This window comes from Ailuropoda melanoleuca, chromosome 9, assembly GCF_002007445.2.
Source record: "Ailuropoda melanoleuca isolate Jingjing chromosome 9, ASM200744v2, whole genome shotgun sequence".
NCBI lineage: Eukaryota > Metazoa > Chordata > Mammalia > Carnivora > Ursidae > Ailuropoda > Ailuropoda melanoleuca.
In genome coordinates, this window is record NC_048226.1 from 75,845,566 (window position 1) to 75,868,039 (window position 22,474).

Below are 22,474 nucleotides of genomic sequence, written 5' to 3' on the forward strand. Positions count from 1 at the left end.
CAGAAACTTTGGCTGTGAAGGAGGGTGCCGAGCCCCTCCTGGCTGCGACTGCTCAGCTCTTTCATCGCTTATTGTCCCTGCCTTTCTGTGACATTTGCATGTCCCATGCTACAACCCAAAGAAAGCCCAGCTCCCCTCTCAAGCTGCAAAGCTGCTAATTACTCAGACAGATTCCAGCACTCTTACAAGGCTCCACAGGCCTCACATCGCCTCAGGAGGTCCACCTTCTTGATTCCGATCCCAAAGCAGATAGACCCAAGCAAATGAGGTCTAATCATTCAAAATTATCCATTGCCTTTAAAATTATTTCCTTATGAGTCACTTCCATAAATTACTTCTTTTGAAAGAGAGATGGCCCAAATAAATAAAAGTCTGTGCTTCAGAGTCTCTAACCTAAAAAACAATTTTTCTTGAAAACACTCAGACCCATGGGGACAAAATCAAACAATTTCCAATATTGAGAAACACTGTCAAGATTATAATTTAAGTAAATAGAAAGCAAATGTGCTTTGTTGGTTCTATTATCATTTTGCCAGAGTTAAATGAGAAGGAATATGTATAAGCCATGTTTTCAGTACTAATAATGTCAAGGATTAAGTGCTAGGGTCTGGTTAAAAACTGGGACCTGAGGGGCGCCTGGGTGGCTAGGTCGTTAATCATCTGCCTTTGGCTCAGGGCATGGTCCCTGGGGTCCTGGGATCGAGCCCCGCATCAGGCTCCTCTGCTGGAAGCCTGCTTCTTCCTCTCCCACTCCCCCTGCTTGTGTTCCCTCTCCTGCTGGCTGTCTTTGTCTCTGTCAAATAAATAAAATAAAATCTAAAAAAAAAAAAATTGGGACCTGAAATTATTTAGAATGGGGTAGTTTGGAAGGCAGCAGGAATTTTTTTTTTTTTTAACCTGGAATGTGTGCTTCACAAGTCATCAATATTTACAGCTAATATCTCCAGGGGAAGGAATTGAGAAGGTTAAGACCTAAATAAATCTTTAACTTTCGGTTCCTCCTACAGCACCTGAATCACTACGTAAACTGGTGTTCACCCGACGTCTCTAGTATTGCGCTTCGTATTGAGGGAGAAACAATGGGAACACAGACATGATCTTTCATTGGTTAAACTACGTCTTGGCACTGAACCAGCCCACAGGCATTATACCCAGCCCCCATACCAATGGAGCTTATAAATAAGCAAAAGGAGCTGGGTAAATATCACTTACAATGCACAGCTCCTATAAACCAGCAAGCCTGTTAAGGCAAAGCCATACTCAAGAAAATCGGTGAGTTGTCAGAGAAGTTTGGGGTATTCACCTGTTTTGTCTGAAGAGATCAACACTAACGAAGGTATCTAGTTTGGAAAGGACAGGGCCATTGATTTTCCTACTAGAGAGAACAAACTTTAAGTTATGCAAAGTAAAACCCAAGCAAAGGCAACAAAGGTTCATGTACCAGGAAGTCATCTGGTAACCGGCCACACCTGAGGTATTTTCCTCTGTGCAGCACTGAAGAAGTGGTCGTTTTTTTCAACAAGTCTTGTTTAAGGCTCCTTTTCCCTTCCCTTCCCTTCTCTTTTCCTCCTCTTTTTTAACTTCATGGTCACAGTTGGAAGCAGACTGCTAGTCCAGATGAAAGTAATTCTTCCCAAAATTCTATGTAAAATATTTTTCCTTCACATTTACTCCAGGATGCTAAGAAAACTAAAGTCAAGTTGATGCTCCTTTGTTATTCATGTCGAATCTTACTATGTGCTAAACTACTTGTGGATCAAGCACATGTTAAACAGATTTATTTATTAAACCCACTTTGGTTAAACCCTTTGAGTATGCCTTCTGTTTCCTCCTGCTACTAGCTGAATTTGTCCTGTGGAATCCATAGATTTATAACGACAATATTTATAATTATGGCTTTTACTAATTATGTTAGTATAAAGAAATGATCAATGACAAAAAATTCTAATATGACACCATGAGGAAACTATTTCAGGGCAGGAAATGACAGAAATCCTTAATGATCTACCCAAAAAAGTGTGGAGTGTTTCAAATTTCCAGAAAAATGCTTGAGAAAAACAATAACATTTCAGCCTGGTTTTGACAGAGGGAAGTTTTGCTGCAAGACTTTAGGAAGAGCATGTNATGTTACACTGAATAAGAATTTTTAAAATGCTGCATAGGTTTTTAATATTGTATTAGTTTTTGTTTGTTTTGGTAGTTGTTCCTTTTCTTCTCCCTAAAACACTCATGTCTCTTTTAAAATACACACACACACACACACACACACACACACACACACACACACTCCCACCCTCCCTCCCTCCCTCAGCGCTTACGTAATTGAGCTTCTACAGTTCTTCATTATTCATGGTAAGTATAACTTCATTAAAAAAAAAAAACATAAAACAGGGGTGCCTTGGTGGCTCAGTTGGTTAAGCATCTGCCTTGGGCTCAGGTCATGATCTTGAGGCCCTGCTCAGGGGGGAGTCTGCTTCTCCCTCTCCCTCTGCCCCTCCCCCTGCTTGTGATCTCTCTGTCTCTCTCAAATAAATAAAATAAAATCTTTTAAAAAATAAAAAATATAAATAAATATAAATAAATAAACAAATAAATAAAATAAAACAGGACCATGTTTCATGTTTTACACATTGTGATCCATCTGAAAATATAGGATGACTTCCTTCTGGGATCAATAATTTTAAATCCCACTTCAATGGGGCCAGGATGGTCCCTGGTGGAACACGGGTAAAACTGACCCTTATTAAGGCTACTTATGATCACCGTCTATAGTGAAGGAGATTAATTTACATTTCCTCCTTGATTTACACTAAGGAATAGGTTAATTTTGTTCTTGTTGTTCATTTGCTTTGAATCTGTCAACACATAGGATGAAGTATAGAGAAAGAATACTCACAGATCCAGGAAGTCCCAGAAGTTGTGGCCCATCTAAAGTGCTATAAGAAATGTACCTACTAAATAGTTTGCTAATTGTTGTTAAGGAAAAAAAAGGTTAAGGTCTATAAGGACAGATGAGAGAAACAGGCATCTATTATAATTTTGCAGCCTGGAGGTTGTTAAAAAGTGTTTTTTAATCTGTTTTTCCTCTCTCTTTATGTTACAAGCTCTTTGAGAATATGGGATATAACTAATAATTGGACAATTACTCTACTTACAATTCTGAAAAAAGGTGTGTCTAAGTATCTTTTAAAATAATTTGTATCTTACTTTAAATGCATTAAAGGAACTTGCTAAGTTAAAGGAAATCTGTTGGGGTTGTTAAAATTTTAACTTAATCTTTGGCATTATCAAATTAGTAATTCTTAATGCAAGGATCTAGATAGAGTGCAGAAGAGTATAAAGAAGGAGAGAGAAAATAAACAGATAACAGTTTCCTATAACTGTAGTACCCAGAAAAAATATTGAACAATTTGGCTTATTTCTTCTTGATCTTTTAATTATGCATATGGTTTACTTGCTCACTTGCTTCGTGCTTTGTTTCAACATATAGTATATTCAGTTTCATTACTCTGTTACTGAGCACTTTCCTCCCGGAACTTGTTAGGCTATAAAGAAAGAAGCTATTAAAGACTGACAGGAGCCAATACAAAAGGGTCCACATTGGCCAAAGATGGAATAATTTGAGCATTAGAAAGAACAAATAATTAATTCAACTGACTGATACCCATTGAATATACAAAAAAAAAAAAAATCTGTGAGCTCATGGTCATCCAAAAAAATAAAACTATAGAAGGAAAGAAAGACCCTTTCTACCTAAAAGAATCCCAACCCCCTGGAAATTATTGGCAGCAACCCAGGGACCAATTCTTTGTATTTAAATTTGGCAATTGAAAGAAAGAACTAGTAAAAATCCTAATTGAAAAACCATTCCTAAACAAACTATATTTCAGTATAACTGAAACCCCTCACTGACATCACAAAGTTCTTCCATACAGAAGCATCTGGTTAATGAAAATAGATGGAGTAATAGAAACAGAAAGTTATTTTATAATTACTTCTAATGAAATAATTGATTTAGATAACACACATAATGGATGAAACCATTAGACAATAGTCTGATAGAGAATTTACAGTGAAGGGATCAGGCCTTACCCATCTGCACCCATTCTCAGCATTACCAATGGTGGGATAACAGACATTAGGTACCTTCGGATGGCATGCCAGATGAAACACACAGCATTCCCCATGAAGTATTCTTGCCATAAAAATTTCCCCTGCGTCTAACCAAGCTTTAGAGCTAATGTCCATCTTATAAAATATATGGAGAACAGAGAGTAATGAGTCAAATCAGGAGCTGGCAAGCTGCAAGCTGTAGGCAAATTCTGCTTGCTGCCTGCTTTTGTAAATAGAATGTTACTGGAACACAGCCATGCTGAATCCTTTAGATAGTGTCTACTGTGGCATTCAAGCTACAATGGCAGAGTTGAATAATTGTGAGACAGATCATTTGGCTAGCAAAGTCATAAATATTTACTATTTTGTTTTTTACAGAAAAAGTTTCTTGGCCTCTGGATTAAATGCTATGAGGAAGCAAACAGACACCTTCAAGACAACGGGGGTTATTTCAATGTTGTCTATCATACCAAGGAATTATGTTAATTGTGTAGTAATGAAAATGGCACTATGATTATGTAAGAAAATGTCGTTTTTAAAGAAATGCAGGCTGAGGTGTGTAGGCAGACATAAAATGACATGATGTCTGGGGATTTGCTTTTTAAAATGTTTCAGCAAAGTAAAAAAAGAAAAAAAGGAATAGATGCAGCAAATATGACAGTATCTTGTCATTACTTAATCTGGACAAAGTAGATAAGCAGTATATGGGGATTCATTATAATATTCTGGTTTTGAGTATGTTTTAAAAAGGTTCAAAATGTTTTATTTAATTTCTTAAAAAAACATTATTTTAAATGAGTTCTTATTTAAAATAGATATAAATATATCACTTAAAAATCAATTCCATCTTGTAGTGTTATTTAGGGTGTCTCCAATTTTGTCACTATTATTGAAATTGTTTTAATAACAAAATAAATCTTTGGGGGCACCTGGGTGGCTCAGTCAGTTAAGTGTCTGACTCTTGATTTCAGCTCAGGTCATGATCTCAGGGTCGTGAGATTGAGCCCCACATTGGACTCACATGCTTGGCGTGAAGCCTGCTTAAGATTCTCTCTTCCTCTCCCACTGCCCCTCCCCCCGGCTCACATGCATGTGAGCTCTCTCCCTCAAAAAATAAAAATAAAAAATAAAAAAATAAATCTTTGGTCAAATTTTTTATTATCTCATAGAATGTATACCCAAAGTGAAATTACTAAGCCTTCAAAAAAGTTTGGGACAACTTAAATTCTTATTATTGGATGAGAGGATCCCACTTACAAAAGGCCTGCCAATACAGAGTACTATTTGTTTGCATTTTTGCCAAGTTAATAAAAAATGCATTTTTGATTTTTTAGTTTGCACATATTTAATTATTAGTGAGGCTTAATATGTCTTTCATATGTTTGCTGGTCTTTTTTACTTATTCTATGAATTGTTAGTTTGACAACTTTTTTACTAAGATGTTAAGGATTTCTTATCGATCTGTAAGAAATCCTTATACATGAAAAGTATTATAGTTCACTGAGTTTGTTATTAATTTTTAATTTATGTTTTGAGATTTAAACCTTTTTTATTTCTAGTTGTCAAATCTCTCCATATTTTCCTCTGTGATTTCTTCCAATGTTTTAATACTTAGACTATTCTTCACTCCAAAATCAATTAAATATTTACTTATACTTTCTTCTAGATATTTATAGTTTCACTCTTCACATAAATTTAATCCATCTCAGGTGCCTGGGTGGCTCAAATGGTTAAGCGTCTGCCTTTGGCTCAGGTCATGATCTCCAGATCTTGGGATGGAGCCCCACATCAGGCTCCCAGCTCAGCAGGGAGTCTGCTTCTCCCTCTCACTCTTCCTGGCTGCTACCCCTGCTTGTGCTCTGTCTCTGTCTTTCCCTCTCTCAAATGAATAAATAGACAAAATCTAAAATAAATAAATAAATAAATTTAATCCATCTGGAATTCATTTTAAAATGCAGTGTGAGGTTAGATACTAACTTCATTATTATTTTTAAAAGTTTTAGGAAATCTATCCTTTCTACATTACTTTGCAATGCTTTTTTGATTAAAGTTTGAAAGCAATGAATAGTTTTTGCAAAGTCAATATATATATATATATATATATATATATATATGCTTTTGTGTGTATATACACTTAAAATCCACATTTTAAAATATTCAGACTGCCCAAAGTGTGTGCGTGTGTGTGTGTGTGTATCATATAATTTCTTGATATTGAATTGAAGTGTCTACCAACCAGTGTCCTCAAACTTTTGGTGGCAATTATGATGACCACGTCTCTACTTCAACATCTTTGTACCAATTACATTAAAGAATAAAACAAGAGGTTCTAAAGATTATAAACAAAATATTTCTTCAAAGTCCAAGAAACACTGCTAAAACTTCTGGTTCATTTTTGAATTTAGATCTCAGAGCTCATTTGTTTTCCAAAATGCTGAAATAAACAATTCCAGAAGACGTACTCAAAAATAACATCAGGCAGAAGAAAACATGGTTTTGTGCCATAATGTCTTGAAACATTCAGTTATGGTTTGATGTTGTTCAATGTTCAGTCGCATAATTTGGAGGACAAAATCACTGCTATTCTAAGGAAACATTACTTTAAACTATAGGAAAATCTAGTTGATTCTCATGAATGACCAAAGCATTTACAGACTACTTATTCAACCATGCAACAAATATTAATTATCTACCATGTGCCAAACACTGGCATAGGTGTTTGTTTTCTTCCTGCTTCAGATACTGACATTTCTCAAGACACTCTGATGGAGACAAAAAATGTCACAGCCTAAACTCATGGTTAATCTGAACCCTGTGAAATTCTTACAACGAACCATTCAAATGCACTGAAAGGTGCATGTAAAATAAGAAAAGTGATATTTATTAAGTAGCTATCACATAGCACCAATTTTTAATATCTTATTTTATAGGTGGAACAACTGAGGCTCAGAGATGTTAAGGATTCCACAGTCACACAGCTACTAAGTAACTGACTCAAGATTCAAACTCAGGTTTGCCTGACTCTAAAGTCCTTTTTTTTTCCACCAATGCAAGCTCGTTTCTTTCTAAAATTTTCTACCTACGTTTGTTCCAAGAGGAAACAGCAGCAATTCTGGGAAGGCTCAAATTAAAAACAGACAAAGGAAGCTGTTAGAAAGAAGCCATCCCATAATAAACAGGCCACAAAAATTTGAGGCTAGAAATTCTAGCTGGTTCTAGTTTTCCAATATTCTTGCTTCAACACAGTAACCATATAATGCTTGCCATTTAGACAATTTTGCATTCTAGGTTTTGAACAGGAAAATTTGAACTTCTATTCCTTTACCTAATTTTAGCATCTTTTTGGAGTGAGAATTCACAAGTCTACAAGGCTCTACACTAATTCTGCTTCAGTATTATGCAATGTGACACTACCCAATAGCCAACGTTGAAGTGAAAGAATTCTATCCATCCAACCATCCATCCATCCATCCATCCATCCATCCATCCATCTGTCCATTCATCCAACCATCCATTCTTTCCACAAATATTTACTGATTTCCTGTTAGGTGCCAGGTAGCCTTCTAGGTATTAGGGATGTTATGATGATCAAGACTCTCTAAGAGCCTTGTCCTGAAGTTTACATTCTGGTGGTGGAAAGAGACAGTTAATAAACAAGTAGAACAAGAAATCCATAGAGAAGATATGTGACTGTGATGTACTATTAATGAAACAAACTGGGTGATATTATATAGACTAGCTAGGTGGGGGGTGGGAAGGCACTTCATTAGACAGGGTGTCATGGAAGACCCTGAGGAGGTAATCTGAGCTGAGACCAAAAAAATGAGAAGGAACTAATCACGGAAAAGGCAAGGAAAAGAACTTCAGGCAGAGGGAACAACAAGGAGCTTCGTGCATTGAGGAAACTGAAAGGAAGCTGGGAAGGCAGAGAGGGAGAGAAGACTGATGACAAGGTTGAGGGACATAGAAGCCCGATCACATGCAGGACCTTAGACCAGGAATCCTAAGTTTATGTTAAGTGCGATGGAAGCCATAACGTGCATTAAGCAGATGACAACAATTTGGTTTGTGGAGAACAGACTGTAGTAATGATAGTGTATGTGGCTAATATTTACTGAGTGCCTACTAAGTACCAGGCATGTTCTAGACACCTAACACAAGTCTTAATTAACAGAGTCTAATATCCCTTCGAGACGGGCACTAGTATCATCCTGCTTTGCAGAGGGCATATAAAACCAGCACTAGCGATTATGCCACCTGCCCGGGGTTGCACTCAGTAAGTGGTAGAGCCATGGTAAGAATCCAAACAGCCCGACTCCAAAGCCTTCTTCTTAGCCACTGTGCTGTGATTTAGGAATGAACAAGCCAAAGCAAGTAAATGCGCAGAAGCCCTGCCATCGTGGAAATCAGAGATGACAGTGGTTTGCCTAGTTGGTAGCAGGGAAAATTTAAGAAAGTAGATGGATTTGGGATATATTTTGGAAAAATAATCCAAAGCATTTAACTCATGATATTGAAAAATAGGAAGAGATCAAGGATGGCTTTGAGGTTTTTTACATAAGCAACTGGTCCATGGTGGCCATTTCTGAGTTGGAGAAAATGGGTTTATGAGTGTGTAGGGGCTGAAGCCAAGAATTCTGTTTTTGAGGGGCACCTGGGTGGCTCAGTCAGTTAAGAGACTAACTCTTGACTTCAGCTCAGGTCCTGATCTCAGGGTGGTAAAACCAAGCCCCGCATCAGGCTCTGTACTGAGTGTGGAGTCTGAGATTCTCTCTCCCTCTCTCTCTCTGCCCCTCCCCCACCTCAAGCGGTCTCTCTAAAAAAAAAAAATCCGTTTTGGATATGTTAAATTTGAGGCACAAATTAACAATGACCTTGAAGATATCAAGTAGGTAGTTGGGTATGAGAGACTGAAGCTCAGGGGACAGGCTAAGAACATCACCAACCTAAAGCTGAGCAATTTAAAGATGGCCACCCTTGGGGAGGACAGGAGGAGAAGAGGGCAATGTGACACTACGGGGACAGGGAGAATGGGGAGCCAGCTATGCGGTCCAAGGAGTGACTCCAGAGGTAGGAGGAACCTCAGAGTATTGGGACCGCAGAAGCTGAGGAGGAAAATCCTTCCCAAGGGAGGGGGTTGTTCGATCGTGTTGAGTGCTGCTGAGAAGTCAAGGAAAATGAGGGCGGACAAGAGAAAGATCTGCCAGCATGGTCACCCACATGCTTAACAAGGGCAAATTATGGAGTTTTGCTGTGAAGAGAAGCAGAGAAACATGATGGCAGGCACAAGGAGATGAGGGGTCAAAAGCAGCTTATTTTCTTTTAAGGGGGTGTATACTCGAGTGATTGTATGTGTGAGCGGATGGAAATGAGCTGAGGAAGGAATGCAAATGAAGCCCTTCCACCAATACTTGTCACCTACATCTATAACAATGGAGAGTGGAGTGATTATTTAATGAATGTCTCCCTGGTTTCTTGGAGACAAAATAATCATCTCACACGTAAACATTCCCGGGATTTCTGAGCTATTTTGGAGCTTCCAGTGCTCCCATACGTCATTCTGGTGCAGCCCTCAGCAGCAGAGGAAGACAAAGTGAAGGGAGGCAAGTCTCCATTTCTTCATAGGACTTGTGCTGTCTTGGAAACAAGGGCCTCTACTTGTTTTTGTTTTTTTACCAAGCTTCAAGTTGTTTGATTTGTGTTAGCAGCCAGAGGGGAAGGAATTTGGAGAGGAAAACACCTTGGGCCAACTAGTGAATGTAGTGTGAGGAAAGAATCTCTGGGGGAGCTTTGGTGAGGGGGGAGCTGGTGTGGAAACTAGGGAGCAGGGTGGCTGTGTCACTGTCCCAAGACAGGTGTCCCTGGCGGGGACTGTGGGGGAAGGAATCTGTCCGGCAAGCTTCCATTTCTCCTGCTCCGTCCTTTGTAGGGTTATTATCTTTCCAAAATAGGCATGTTACTAATACATCTGACCTTCCTTCTCCTTAGCAATAGGAGTTTATCTGCAGCTTCCAAGCCACGCCTTCTTAAAGACACAGTTATTTATTTATTTTATTTATTTTTAGGTTCCTTTGTGGGAGAAGATGGGAGAGAGGGAGATGGGGAGATGGAAGGGGAGATGGAAGGATCAGAAGGAAAGTGGAGAGCAAGACAAAGACACAGACCAAGAAGCTATCTTGTAATCTCTTGAAAACTTTATAACAAGGACACTGCAAACCACTCCACGGACACCTGAAGTACAGTTAGCTGTCTTGCAGCAATGTAAATATTTTTCCTTCTGTTCTGTTCTTCTCACATTGAGAATCTGAACATAGTAAGAGTCAAGAAGGTGTAAGGGATACCAATGGAAGAAAGTGAAGGATAAAACAATACTCCTAGTTCCTGCAGTTGTTACATTTTTCTATTTGAAAAGTTTTTTCTATTTGAAAAAAAAATTGTTTTAAAAAATAATTGTTTTAGGTAATACATGTGTATCGTGGTATTTACTTTGTTTAAAAAAGGGAACAAAGAGAGAGAGAAATATGCTCATATAACAGTCTGATTCCAGTAATATTAATAAAATAATATTCTGAATTTTATGAAATTTACCCCCACAGACAAAACATCCGTCTGCAGAAGAATGGCTAAATAAAGGACGGCCCTCCCCAGGGTGGAGTACGTGCTGTCATCACAATGAGTGAGGCGACTTCTCTGACAAGCAATGACACGTACTGCCTGACAAGCAATGAGTACTGCCTGGATACACATTCTTGGAGGGCAAGGGTTCTGTCACAATTGTCCATCACTCTAGAGAGGCTCCCGGGATAGCACCTTGCCCACAACAGATGTTCAGTAAGTAGTCACTTAACAAATCAACAGAAAGGACCACAGATCAACAAAGCATGATCTCACTTTGGCAAAAAGCAAAACAAAATAAAACCTGTAAATGTGATTACCTCCACTCAATGTGTTTGCACATTTTTATTACTTTTGAGTTTAAAAAGATACAATAATTAGCGTTAATAATAGAATCCTCACAAACACTTCAGAATAAATAGAAGGGTGGGTTAGGGTCCACAGACTCAAGAATTCTAAGGGTTAGGTTAGGGTCTATGAGGAAGGCTAACTGTAAGGGCACCCACACAAAATGATGGAATAAAGCCTGAGCCAGCCAGGAAAAAGGAGGAGCCCCAGGAAAACTCACACTGAGCAGGGAAAAGCCTGGAGGATGAGTTTCTGCAGGGATGGGGGTGAGTGTGGATAAGCCCACGCGCTAAGCACTGGGATGCACTGGAAAGCTTGGTTTGGGTCCCCTAAAAAGAGAGAGCAGGCAATCAGACCTACAAATACAGAGAACAAACTGGTGGTTGCCAGAGGGGAGAGGATGGGGCATGGGGAAAATGGGTGAAGGGGAGTGGAGCTATAGCCTTCCAGTTACAGAATGAACAAGTCACGGGGACAAAAGGTCCAGCACAGGGAATATAATCAATGGCACTGTTACAGCATCACATGGTGACAGACGGTAGCTACACTTTGAACACAGCATAAGGTACAGAGTTGTTGAACTATGTTCTATGCCTGAAACTAATGTAATATGATATGTCAACTATACTCAAATAAAAATTTTAAAAAAAAGAGATCAGTCAGCCAGAGGAGTGTAACCCCAGGCAGTGGAGCCTGGGGCACTATGACTGTCCAGCCCTGTGAGCAGCAGCTGGGACAGGTGTCTCTCTCCCCTCTGTCAGAAGAGGGGTGCGCAGTGTCTCCGAAGCAGGAGACAGCCAAGCTGNGAGGGGGGGGGGGGGGGGGGGGGGGGGGGGGGGGTGTGGAGCAGTTGCTGTGCCTGGGGGCCAGAAAAGCCCCCTGCCAATCAGCAGCCTTGCATACCTGAGTGCGCCAGGTCTCCCCTGGGTCAGTGGGAGGAGACTGGCCCTTTCTCAAAAGCACCTAGGTAGGGTGGGGTGGTGGTTCTTGTCCAGTTGTAGTCCTGGGAAATGTGGGTGTGTGGCTTTGTGCTAACTTCCTTCTTGACTCCAAACAGGGCTGTGGTTTTTCTCATGGCTTGCAAGTGCCAGTTTGTGAGTAGAGCATTTTCTGATTTTCCTAGCAAAAAGATCTCTCTTCTAGGTACCCACAGCCCTGGAGTCATGGTTCTCTTACAGAGATTACTCTTTTTGACATTTAGAGACGGTGAACTCTCAAGGACAGGAATGTTTCTCTCATTTAATAAGCCCATTAAGCTGAGTATTGGGTACTGTTCTAGTTGTTTTATTCTCCCAACTACTAAGACTCTCAATAAATTTTATTAAATGAATGAAAATACTTGTCCTGTTCTCATAATTATGCCTCCTATCAAATTTCAATAAATACTTATTAAGCAACTGCTATCTGTCTGGTATAGTGCAGGGAACAATACTGTCCCCGCCTTCATGGAGCTTACAGTCTACTGGGGATTCAGGTAACTAAATTTGAAATTTAAAAACCAGGTTGGTCATGTGGTATGACAGAGGAAGCATCAAGGGGCATGTAACCTAGCTGTGAAATATATCCTTCAGCTACCTACCCTGACCTGTAAATACACTTACCTATATTCACACCCAGCCTTTCTTTTCTTCTTATACACGTCTTTTTGGGTTCACCCCCAGTCTTGTTACAAAGTTAACACTTTTCTATTCTCTCTCAATCCCCCTCTCTCTCTCCCACTCCATGTGTGTGTGTCTGGTGTCTTTTTTTCTTATCTACTTCCCCTCAGCCTAAAAACTTTATCACAATACTCTATCTTTACTATAAATGCTACATTTGTTTTCTTTTTTTTTTTTTGGTGTATTTTTCAATGATTTATTAGTTGCATATAACACCCAATGCTCATCACATCATGTGCTTCCTTAATGCCCATCACCCAGTTACCCCACCCCTCGACCCACCTCCCTTTCCACAACCCTCAGCTTGTTTCCCAGAGTCAAGAGTCTCTAATGGTTTGGCTCCCTCTCTGATTTGTTCCCAGTTTTTCCTCCCTTTCCCTATGATCTTCTGCTCTATTTCTTATATTCCACATATGAGTGAAACCATATAATTGTCTTTCTCTGATTGACTTATTTCACTTAGCATAATACCCTCCAGTTCCATCCATGTTGATGTAAATGGTAAGTATTCATCCTTTCTATTTCCTCTTTCCCACCTGAGTTTGTTTTATAAGGTTGTCTACACTCTATTTGTCACCTCCCATTCACATCTCAGCCTGATGCAGTTTGGATTCCCTCCCTACGATTTTCCGGGATTGTTTCTGCCTAAGATCACTGATACCTGGTGATTTTATCCTTGAACACTTTTTAGTGCACCCCTTCCTTAATCTTGCTGTGACATCAGAAGCTGTTGGCCACTTTCTTCTTGAAACTCTTCCGTTAGGATAAGAGACACTGTCAGTCTTGACTCTCCTCCTTCTTCTCTAGGTGCCTCCTTCTTCTTGGGTGCCTTGGTTTCCTTTTTCTGTCTACTCCTGCTTTATCTCAGAGGTCTAGCCTTGGGCCTCTAATCTTTCTCCATGCACTGCCCTCGGGTAATATTATCAACTCCCTGGACTTCAGCTACCAATAACTCTGACTTCTCTTTGGAGTTCCAGACCTTTCCCTTTATCTCAAATGCAACAAAGCTTAAACTCAGTGTCCTTCTTCCCAGTCCTGCTGCTCCATTTGTGTTCATCCGGTGGAAATTTAGATACAACTTTTTCCTGCCCCTTCCACTTGCAATTGGTGACTAAGACCCATATGTTCTAGCCCCCAAATCCTCTCCCATATCATTTTACGGTCTTTAACTAGACTGCCACAGTGGCTTTCAAACAGGTGGGCACCTTGCCATCATTCCTGCTTCCTTCCATCTACTGTCCAACACATAATCAGAAGGATTTTTCTAAATTCTAAATCTAGTCACAACTCTTGCTGAAAACCCTTCCATGACTCTGCAAGATCTTTAGGAATTGCAAAATGGCAGCCCATGAGCCACATTTGGCTATTTATACATGGTACTTAGCTGGCAGAGTTAGTAAAAAACCTGAGTTTTTAAAATTTTGAATATTGTTAGAAGGAGCACATGCTGTCCAGTTCTAGAGTCCCCTCTATTGTCATCTATCCAAGTGGACTCACTCTCTACATTACTTGTCTAGTTTCTGTATAGATCCTTGATCTCATGGATCGGGATTAGCACAACATATAAAACCTTTCCTGATGTGGCCTGGCCTACCTTGCTAATCTTGTTTCATGCTTTTAACTCAGGTCTATGATGCCAATGCTCATGTTTATCCACTACACCACACTAATTAATGTTACTTCTTTGAATGCTTGGGTTTATGAAATGTGAGAGGCCAAGGTTGATAATAAATGGAGCAATAAACTCAACTTACAAGGAAGAAGTGTGTGTAGAGTGGGCATAGATAAAAGGGACAGGGAAACCAAACAGGTGAGTGGAGGCTGTCATGCGGGAATCGCATCTAAAGGCGTGTTATCCCACTTACTTTTTGGCACCAGGCTTAAGGCAGTAATTGATTTTTCAGTCTCTGTATTTTATTCATTATCATGGCTGTAGCACAATTCTCCTTCTCATCAGGCATTTAATAAATGTGTATTGGATACTACGTTTTTGTGGAAGCTTACAAAAAAAGGTCAATGTCCTGTTACTCCCAGGCTACAGTTCCTCTTTTTCCTCTTTCCGTGAATCCACGGGGTCTTCACCAAGAGTGTACCCAGTATACCCGCTTTCAGTGTACCCCGAATCATCCTAATACCAAAGAAAGTAAGTGCAAAAGAGAAGTATGCTAGAGATGGTGGATCGAGAGAGACAGGATTACACAGGAAAATAATGGAAGAAAATACCTTCTCCTTCCCCTTTACTTGTCTACCACTTGGACACAGGTTACACCAATAATGTAGGTATAAAGAATATTAATGCTAAGACTAATGACATGGGAATTGTAAATACAGAGTGAGAAGCTATCATTTCCAGGCAATGTGGAGGCAATCTGCCCCATGCCATGAGTTTAAACAGCTTGGCTGGCCACTTCTATCATCTATGATCTCTCTTCATCTTGTGATGCCACTGGGGCATACCCTTCACATCCCTCATCCCAAATTCCCAAACACACTTCATGAGGCACAAGAGTCATCTGGAAAGCCTATAAAACACAGATTCCTGGGTCCTCCCATTCTGGGATAATAGGTTAGGGTGGGGCCAAGGCATCTGCATTTTTAATAAGCTTACCTGAGGATTCAAAACTAGACAAACACCATTCTCTGAAATTGAGAAACAATTCAGATTGTTTTAGGACAATCTTAGTATTTTAGCACATAAAAGATTTTCACGTTAAATACCATAATCTGCTCTCAGGCCTGGTCCAGTTCCATCATGATTACCATTTACTGTCCCTGCTGCTAAGTATTACTATTATTAAATGGCAAAAAATTTTGCTCTTGCCCTCCTAATTGCGGTCACCACACCCTCTAGGAAATACTGCCCATTTACCCTTCATTTGTAACCTATATCATTAGGTACTTATTTCTGCAGCTGAGGCAGCTAAGCACCTGAAATATATATTACACAACAGTGCCTGGGTCCCCTACTCATTAAAAGGATACTAAAATCTTAGGGTCTTTGTTTTTTTCTTCACAGCAGGTTGGCAGTCATTCAATTATAGTGTAATTCGGTATTAACAGCTCACTTTAGCTGAAGCAGTTCATCTCCATTCTGATTATTATGTTCAAAGGTTTACTCTATCCAGATGCCAAGTTTCCTCAACTGGACAAAAGCAAAGTGGAAATATTTCTGTTTGGCAAGGCCTGGCAAATTTTTGGAGGTATTGTCATGTCGCAGCAGGGCACTAGTCAGGTTGTAATTTGCCTTAATTGTTCTTCCCACAAACAGCAACGATGAGTACCTCTAGGTCACTGGCACTGGAAGAAGGATTTCTTCCCAGCCACTGTAAAAACCAAAATACTTTCCACAAACACCTTACTCAGGATTCAACTGCAGAGAATCCTGGAACCTAACCAGTTAGTATATTGACCCGGTACATGTGTTTAATGGGTTAAGTCCCAAACTTGCCTATGTATTTGTGTGTACACATTAACAACATGGAAATAACTCTGAGAAATCACTGGTCTCCCATAAAACCACCAGTGTTCTCTACACATAATTTGTTCCACCTGCCATGTTTACAAGGCACCCCAAGGAGAACTAGAGTAAAACCCGGCAATCCATCTGCCTCCCAGCTGCAAGGGGTAGTTATTACCTCAACTAAGCACGGAGGAATGCCCAGCGTGCTGCTAACCATGTCAGGTGACTGACGAGGGTGACTGACTGACTTATCCAGGTCCTGAGCTTTTCCAAGAGTGGCTAGAGTCATGGTAGGGTGACAAACAGAATTCACTACCATCAAAGAGAGGGGAGAAGAATGGACAGAGGACTAATTCAATGGGTCACACCCAGGACACAAATCACAAACATGGGTTTTATCACTTCCCACAGCCTGTTAAAACAAGAAACAAGGGGGTATGGGGGTTGCGGGAAGGAAGATGCAGTGATGGTATTCTGAACCACCAGTCACAAAAACTGTTTAAAAATAAAAGTAGGGGGCACCTGGGTGGTTCAGTCATTTAAGTGTCCAACTTTCTGAATTCGGTTCAGGTCAAGATCTCAGGGTTTGGGATGGAGCCCTGCAGTGGGCTCTGCGCTCGGTGGGGAGTCTGCTTCAGACTCTCTCCTTCTCCCTTGGCCCCTCCCCCTGCACGCTCTCTCTCTGTCTTCCTCTCTCTAAATATAAATAAATAGATAAGTCTTAAAAAATAAATTAAAAGAGGGGACATCAAAGCATGTTTTGTTTCTACTGACTTACTATTAACTGTACTTATGTATTCTTCCTTTTTTTAAACTTTAGTTAATATTTACCAAGAATATATAATATTTTACTTGCCATGCACACAGAATAGGTAGGGCCTGGCCTGCAATACCATATAAACTTAACTGTGCCCAATTAAGGTCCCAGTGACTAAGACTAGATACAAACTGTAAAGGATAGACTGTTTTCTCGGGAGAATGATGTCGGAGTACAAAACGGATGTGCTGATGAAATGCACAAAACACAGGCATATCTTCAAAGAAATTCTGTTAATAAGAAGCTATTAAAAGAAACGCTCTTTGGGGCTACACCCCAAATGAATTGCAAAAGGTCACACACAACTCCTTTCTCTGAAATGAGAGAGATACAACACACAAATTAGCATATAGAATATCAAGTCATTAACTGTTCCTTGTCAGGACTCCCTGGGGGAAGATAAGGGAAAGGCAGTGGAGTGGGGGAAGGGATTCAGAGAGTAGGCAAAATGGACAGGTCACTTTGAAAATACATGGTTCCTGGTCTTTTAATTTCATAGATCAGTAAAATAAGGTAGATGTGGAGAACACAACAACGTGGAGTTGTCATTTGTTTTGCTCGAGTTTAACCACCATCCACCACCATGATTTTTGTTATAACATTATAAAATAAAATAATGATATGATATATGATATGATATAATAAATACTATAATATAATATAATATAATATAATATAATATAATATAATATAATATATAAAGGACAGGAAAGCCAAACTCTCAAAATAAAGGATAATTCTTTATATAAGGTAAATTTAATTTCATGTAAAACCACATCCTTCTTTTAAAAACTGAGTTATCTTAGAACATATGATGCTCTTCACAATTAATGCCTTTGATACAAATTTGGGGAAAGAGTCTCTAGTTTGCAGTTATGAAAACGTAATTTTCAAATTAAATTGCGTTGTATTCCTCCATGATTTCACGACCTGATTGTAAGACTCCCCCTAACTCTGCATGTCCCCTTTCGCATTAGTGAATGTGATGATTTATAAAGAACACAAACTAATGCAGAATGATCACTCTAAGGCCATGAAGCTACAGCATATCTAGTTTAATCCTAGCAGAGGATGGCATTTTTAATGTTTCCATGTGCCTTGGTCTCTAACTTAAATGCAATGATCAAGCAACCAACACATATTGTGGCCTCAGTGTTGAAGTGCCTGGATTAAAATCAGCTATTTCCCCCTGCTGGTTGGACATGTTGTACATTCTCTCCCTCCCTGCCTGCAGCTTTAATGCTCCCCATAGTACCAAACCCATTTATTGCCCATCCACAGACTGACCTCCTAAAGCATCATTAACACACCCCCAAAGGGGGTTCCTGTCAATTTTAGTCACCGCAGCACTCAAAGCTGTCGTGGGGTCTATGGGGGCTCTGTAGAAAAAGAAGGCAAAGAAGGAAAGGCACAGACCCAAACCTTGGGGAAGTACCAACATGGAAAGATGACGCCTAGGAACAGAGGGAATGCTACCCAGAGACTGGATGCGAGGCTAAAGATGGAAAGACAGGTTTACAGACGCCCATAATGAGATGCTTCTGCCACTCAATTCTCAGCTAGTTAATGGCAGAAGGATCAATATCTACTTTCGATTTTCATGTACAGCATTATGGCCTTAGTGGGAGACAGGTCCCCAGGAAAGGAGAGATCATCCAGGAACGGGTCTTGGAGAGAATGAGTCATAACCAAAATTAATAATTTTTTTGGTTTGCCCAATACATTTTCTAAAATATATGTGGATTTTTTCTTTTGTTTGACCATCTTTTTNCCCTTTTTTTTTTTTTTTTTTTTTTTCCGAACACCGCTCACCCTGAAGTCAGACACAGAGAAAACGATTATGGAGAGCCAATATCAGGAATAAATGTGGAATGGAGTTATGTAAACAAAGCATGTCAGTTTGAAATGATATCCCCTGGGTTCATCCACACTCAAACAGAGTGATTCCTGAGCTCCAAATGGAGTTAAAGTAAACAGCACTGCCTTCTGCAAACATGCATTCAGGTTCTAGGTATCTTTGTGTTTTTTTCTTGCAAGAGTATCAAGCAACCATCAGTGGGTCTTGATTTTAAACTAGATTCATATAATCCAAATGGCAAGAAAGGAGCTTTAAAATATAGTATTTTGATAGAATTTTTTTTTCAAGAATCAAGCAGAAAATCTGAGGCTTTACAGAGAAAAAAATTGGCAGCATAGTATTTTTAATGTACAATTTATGCATGGGATAGAATTATTTCATGAAATTATGTAAGAAATCCAAAGCTGTACTTAAAAGAACTCTGAAAAATATATTGACACTAAAAATAATGGAATATTGAATCCTGCAAAATTAGGGCATTAATCACAGCATCTTGATTCACATGTCCCTCCGCAAACATGTTAACCTTCAAATCACATTTTCCCTAAATAAGCCCTAAAAATTATCCGCTATGAAACATTATTTATTACTCACAAGACATTTTACCCAATTTTAAATTTTACCCAATTTTCTAATACTTCTCGAAGAATACAAGTCATTCCAAGTCGTGTGCCTTAATGGGTTGTAATTGGCTCTGTCGTTGATAATGGCGGCACCTTCAGAAGCTATGAAGAGATTTGTGCCTTTACCAAATGAGCTCACAACTTTAAGAAAACTTCCTTAATCATGTGCCAAAACTGACATCCCTAGTTCATCTTTTTAAGAACCATCAGTATTAAGCACCTCTATAAGCCAGGCACTGTACTAGGAGTATCTTTAGGTCTCATTCAACGTTACAGCAACTGTACAAGGTAGGTGTTATCATCCTATTTTATGTATGTAACAACTGAGGCTTGAGGAGGTTAAGCCACTTCCCCAAGGTCATTCAGCTTGTAAATGGTGAAAAGGTCAGGGATTCCAGCTCAGGTCTGACAGATTACAAAGCCTGTGCTCTTTTCCTCTAAACTACAAGGTCAGGTTGGCCCTGGGATATAAACCTCCTAGATCCTGACCTCATTCATTAGGAGTTGTTTTGTCTTTGGAGATTCCATAATCAGAAGTACACAGGTTTATAAAGGCTGCTATTATAAAAATGCAAGCTAATACATTTCCCAGATTTAACAAAGGAACCGTTTTTCTAAACAGTCATAGAAACAAAAGTTAGATTTCGTGGGGTAAATTATAAACCAGAATAACATATAAAAACAGGTGCAAATTTCCATTAGTGTTGAAACTGCTGTATTGAAGGTCAAAAGGGCCAAGAAGGTGCAACCTCAGACAATTCATCCTACTAACAGAAGTGTAGAACCAGGCTCTCAGGGGCACACCCCAGTCCATTCACAATGCACCAGCAGAGCACACACTTCGTGATTGTGTGGCTTCCATGGGTACAATACCTGAGCAGAAGCTGTTGCTGCTTATGGTCCTCGCTGAGCGCCCAGAGCTGCTGGCATTGAACTCTCTGCTCTCTTCCTCAGAGAAGGGAGACTCAGAGGCTGGGGACACTTTGTGCTGTTGCTGGGGCAGATGGGGCCGAAGAATCAAACGGGGAATTCGGCTTCGGGAAACCTCCTTCTCATGATGCTGCACTCTCTGCTCCTTCTCAAAGTTGGACATTAAAAAGAAAACAAAAGGAAACTTGTTTCCCCCTCTTAACTCCTGTTTGTTCCTTCTGGGCTCAGTGTCTAAGAAATCACATTTCTGAATACTGAATCTTCACAGAGCAGTCCTTACCTCAGTTGCTTAAATGAACACCAAAACTCTGCCCCTGAGCTAATCCTTTCAATCTACCGAAAAGCACATACCTGAGCGTGGGTGTACACACACACACACACTTCCACCCATTAGCACGAAAGCCATTCCATTCACCCATGCAATTCCTAACTCACCTTCCCACTCTGGCTTTTTCTATCACATTCAAGCTTCTGCTTCTCTCAAAGGCTCTTTATTACTCACAGCACACTCTGGCTTATTACTTGATTTCCTCTAGACTTCCATTTTGCTTTCCCTGAATTAGCTGTGACAATCTGATTTCTGCTTTCCTGTCTACTCAGAGTAGACCCCTATACCTGGAACAATTCTTTCCTTCTAAATCATGCAGACTTATCTTTCAAATTCCTCCTCTTATGGCCAGGATCTTAATTATTCATTAATATCCTGGTACACAAGGCTTGTTGCCAACAGAAAAGCAAACAAAAATCCAATACCCAGTAAGATGGCTCCACCTTTTACATCATGTTAAGCTTTTGTTTTCCTTACAGGATACCCAAGAGAAGAGAGCTTTCTCTCTCTCCGTAAGAACACAGCATTAAACACAGAGGGCGATGCCTTGGTTTTAAAAATTCATAGAAAGTAATATTTTGGCAAGGTTTTCCAATTTTTGAAGTGCTTCCCCAACCATTATCCCATTTGACCTTTACAACCCAGGCCATAGAGAGGACACTAACTTAAATCACTATTTACAGATGAGGAAACTAAGGCTAAAAGCTTAGGCAACAAGACATATCATCCAGAAGCAGAACGAGCCTTAAGTTGTGTTTTTCGGGGTCACCACTACCCTGTCTTGTTAAAATGGATTCCTAGGAGGAGCTCTTTGCAAAAAACTCACCACTCCCTCCAACCTCTGCAATTGAAAAAGGCCTTTGGATTGGGTAACAAACACTATTTGGAAACATGACCTCCTGCCCATTTCCACGAGGCTTACCAGGAAGGGTAGCTGCCAAAGTAAACACCTCCGGGAGGTCTGCACAGTGCAGGAATTGAAGGGAAAGCCTCAGCCGCGGGGAACTCCTGAGGTCGCTCAGGCATCCACCCATCCAGGGCGAAAGCCGCACCCAGCCTCGGGATTTCTGCTGCACATCAGTCACCCAGCAGGTATCCCACGTCAGCCACTCTCCGCACACTGCAGACCCTGAACCAATGCTGGGTCGCTGACATGCAGGGGACCTTATTTCTCAGTCACCAGAACACCAAATCCTTTTTATTCACATCACACACCGGACATCATCTGAGAGCCAGATCCCAAATCCCCAATTTCAGGAGATGGGATTAACCCTCCAAAGTCAATCTTTTAATCCTCATGTCAACCCCTCAAATCTTTTCCTCTAGTACCATCTTCCCATCTCCTCGGTCTCATCACCTGAGCAAATGCTCCTCTGCCCTCCCAGCGTCCCCACCACCTCCTTGTCCCCATTGCCCGCGACTCTGAACGCCACCCCTCCAGCCCTCACCTGGTTCGCCCATTGCCCGGCAGTGCCCACCTTCCCCCTTTCTCCGGCGCCCGCGGACGCTGCCACCGGCGCCCACACGACGTGCTCTCCTTACCTTGGTCTCTCGGAGGGGTCCCATAGCTCTGCTGCCCGCCAGGTCCCCGCGTGGCCGCTTCCGCCGTCCAGGAGGAGGCACCTGCGGGCACGGGAGCGAGGACACTGCGCTGAGCCGGCGCCGGCTGCGGGCGGCGGCTGCTGCGGGGCCGACACGCCGCCGCCACCGCCACCGCCACCGCC

General features: G+C 40.6%; 1 protein-coding gene across 16 annotated transcripts in view; it reads right to left on the reverse strand.

The window, feature by feature from the left end:
- The window catches only part of SYBU (syntabulin), a 120,247-nt gene that overhangs the window by 52,129 nt on the left and 45,644 nt on the right, over window positions 1–22,474 (reverse strand). For 7 of the 16 annotated variants that reach the window (XM_034668495.1, XM_034668491.1, XM_034668489.1 and 4 more), the window contains exons 2-3: window positions 22,293–22,373; window positions 20,366–20,570 (exon numbers count right to left, since the gene is read on the reverse strand). In XM_034668495.1, the coding sequence (XP_034524386.1) occupies window positions 20,366–20,570; window positions 22,293–22,316 (229 nt within the window). In that variant the 5' untranslated portion in view covers window positions 22,317–22,373. Of the gene's footprint in view, window positions 1–20,365; window positions 20,571–22,292; window positions 22,453–22,474 lie in introns of those variants that run through there. The other 9 variants (XM_034668500.1, XM_034668497.1, XM_034668490.1 and 6 more) reach the window with 4 other exon arrangements.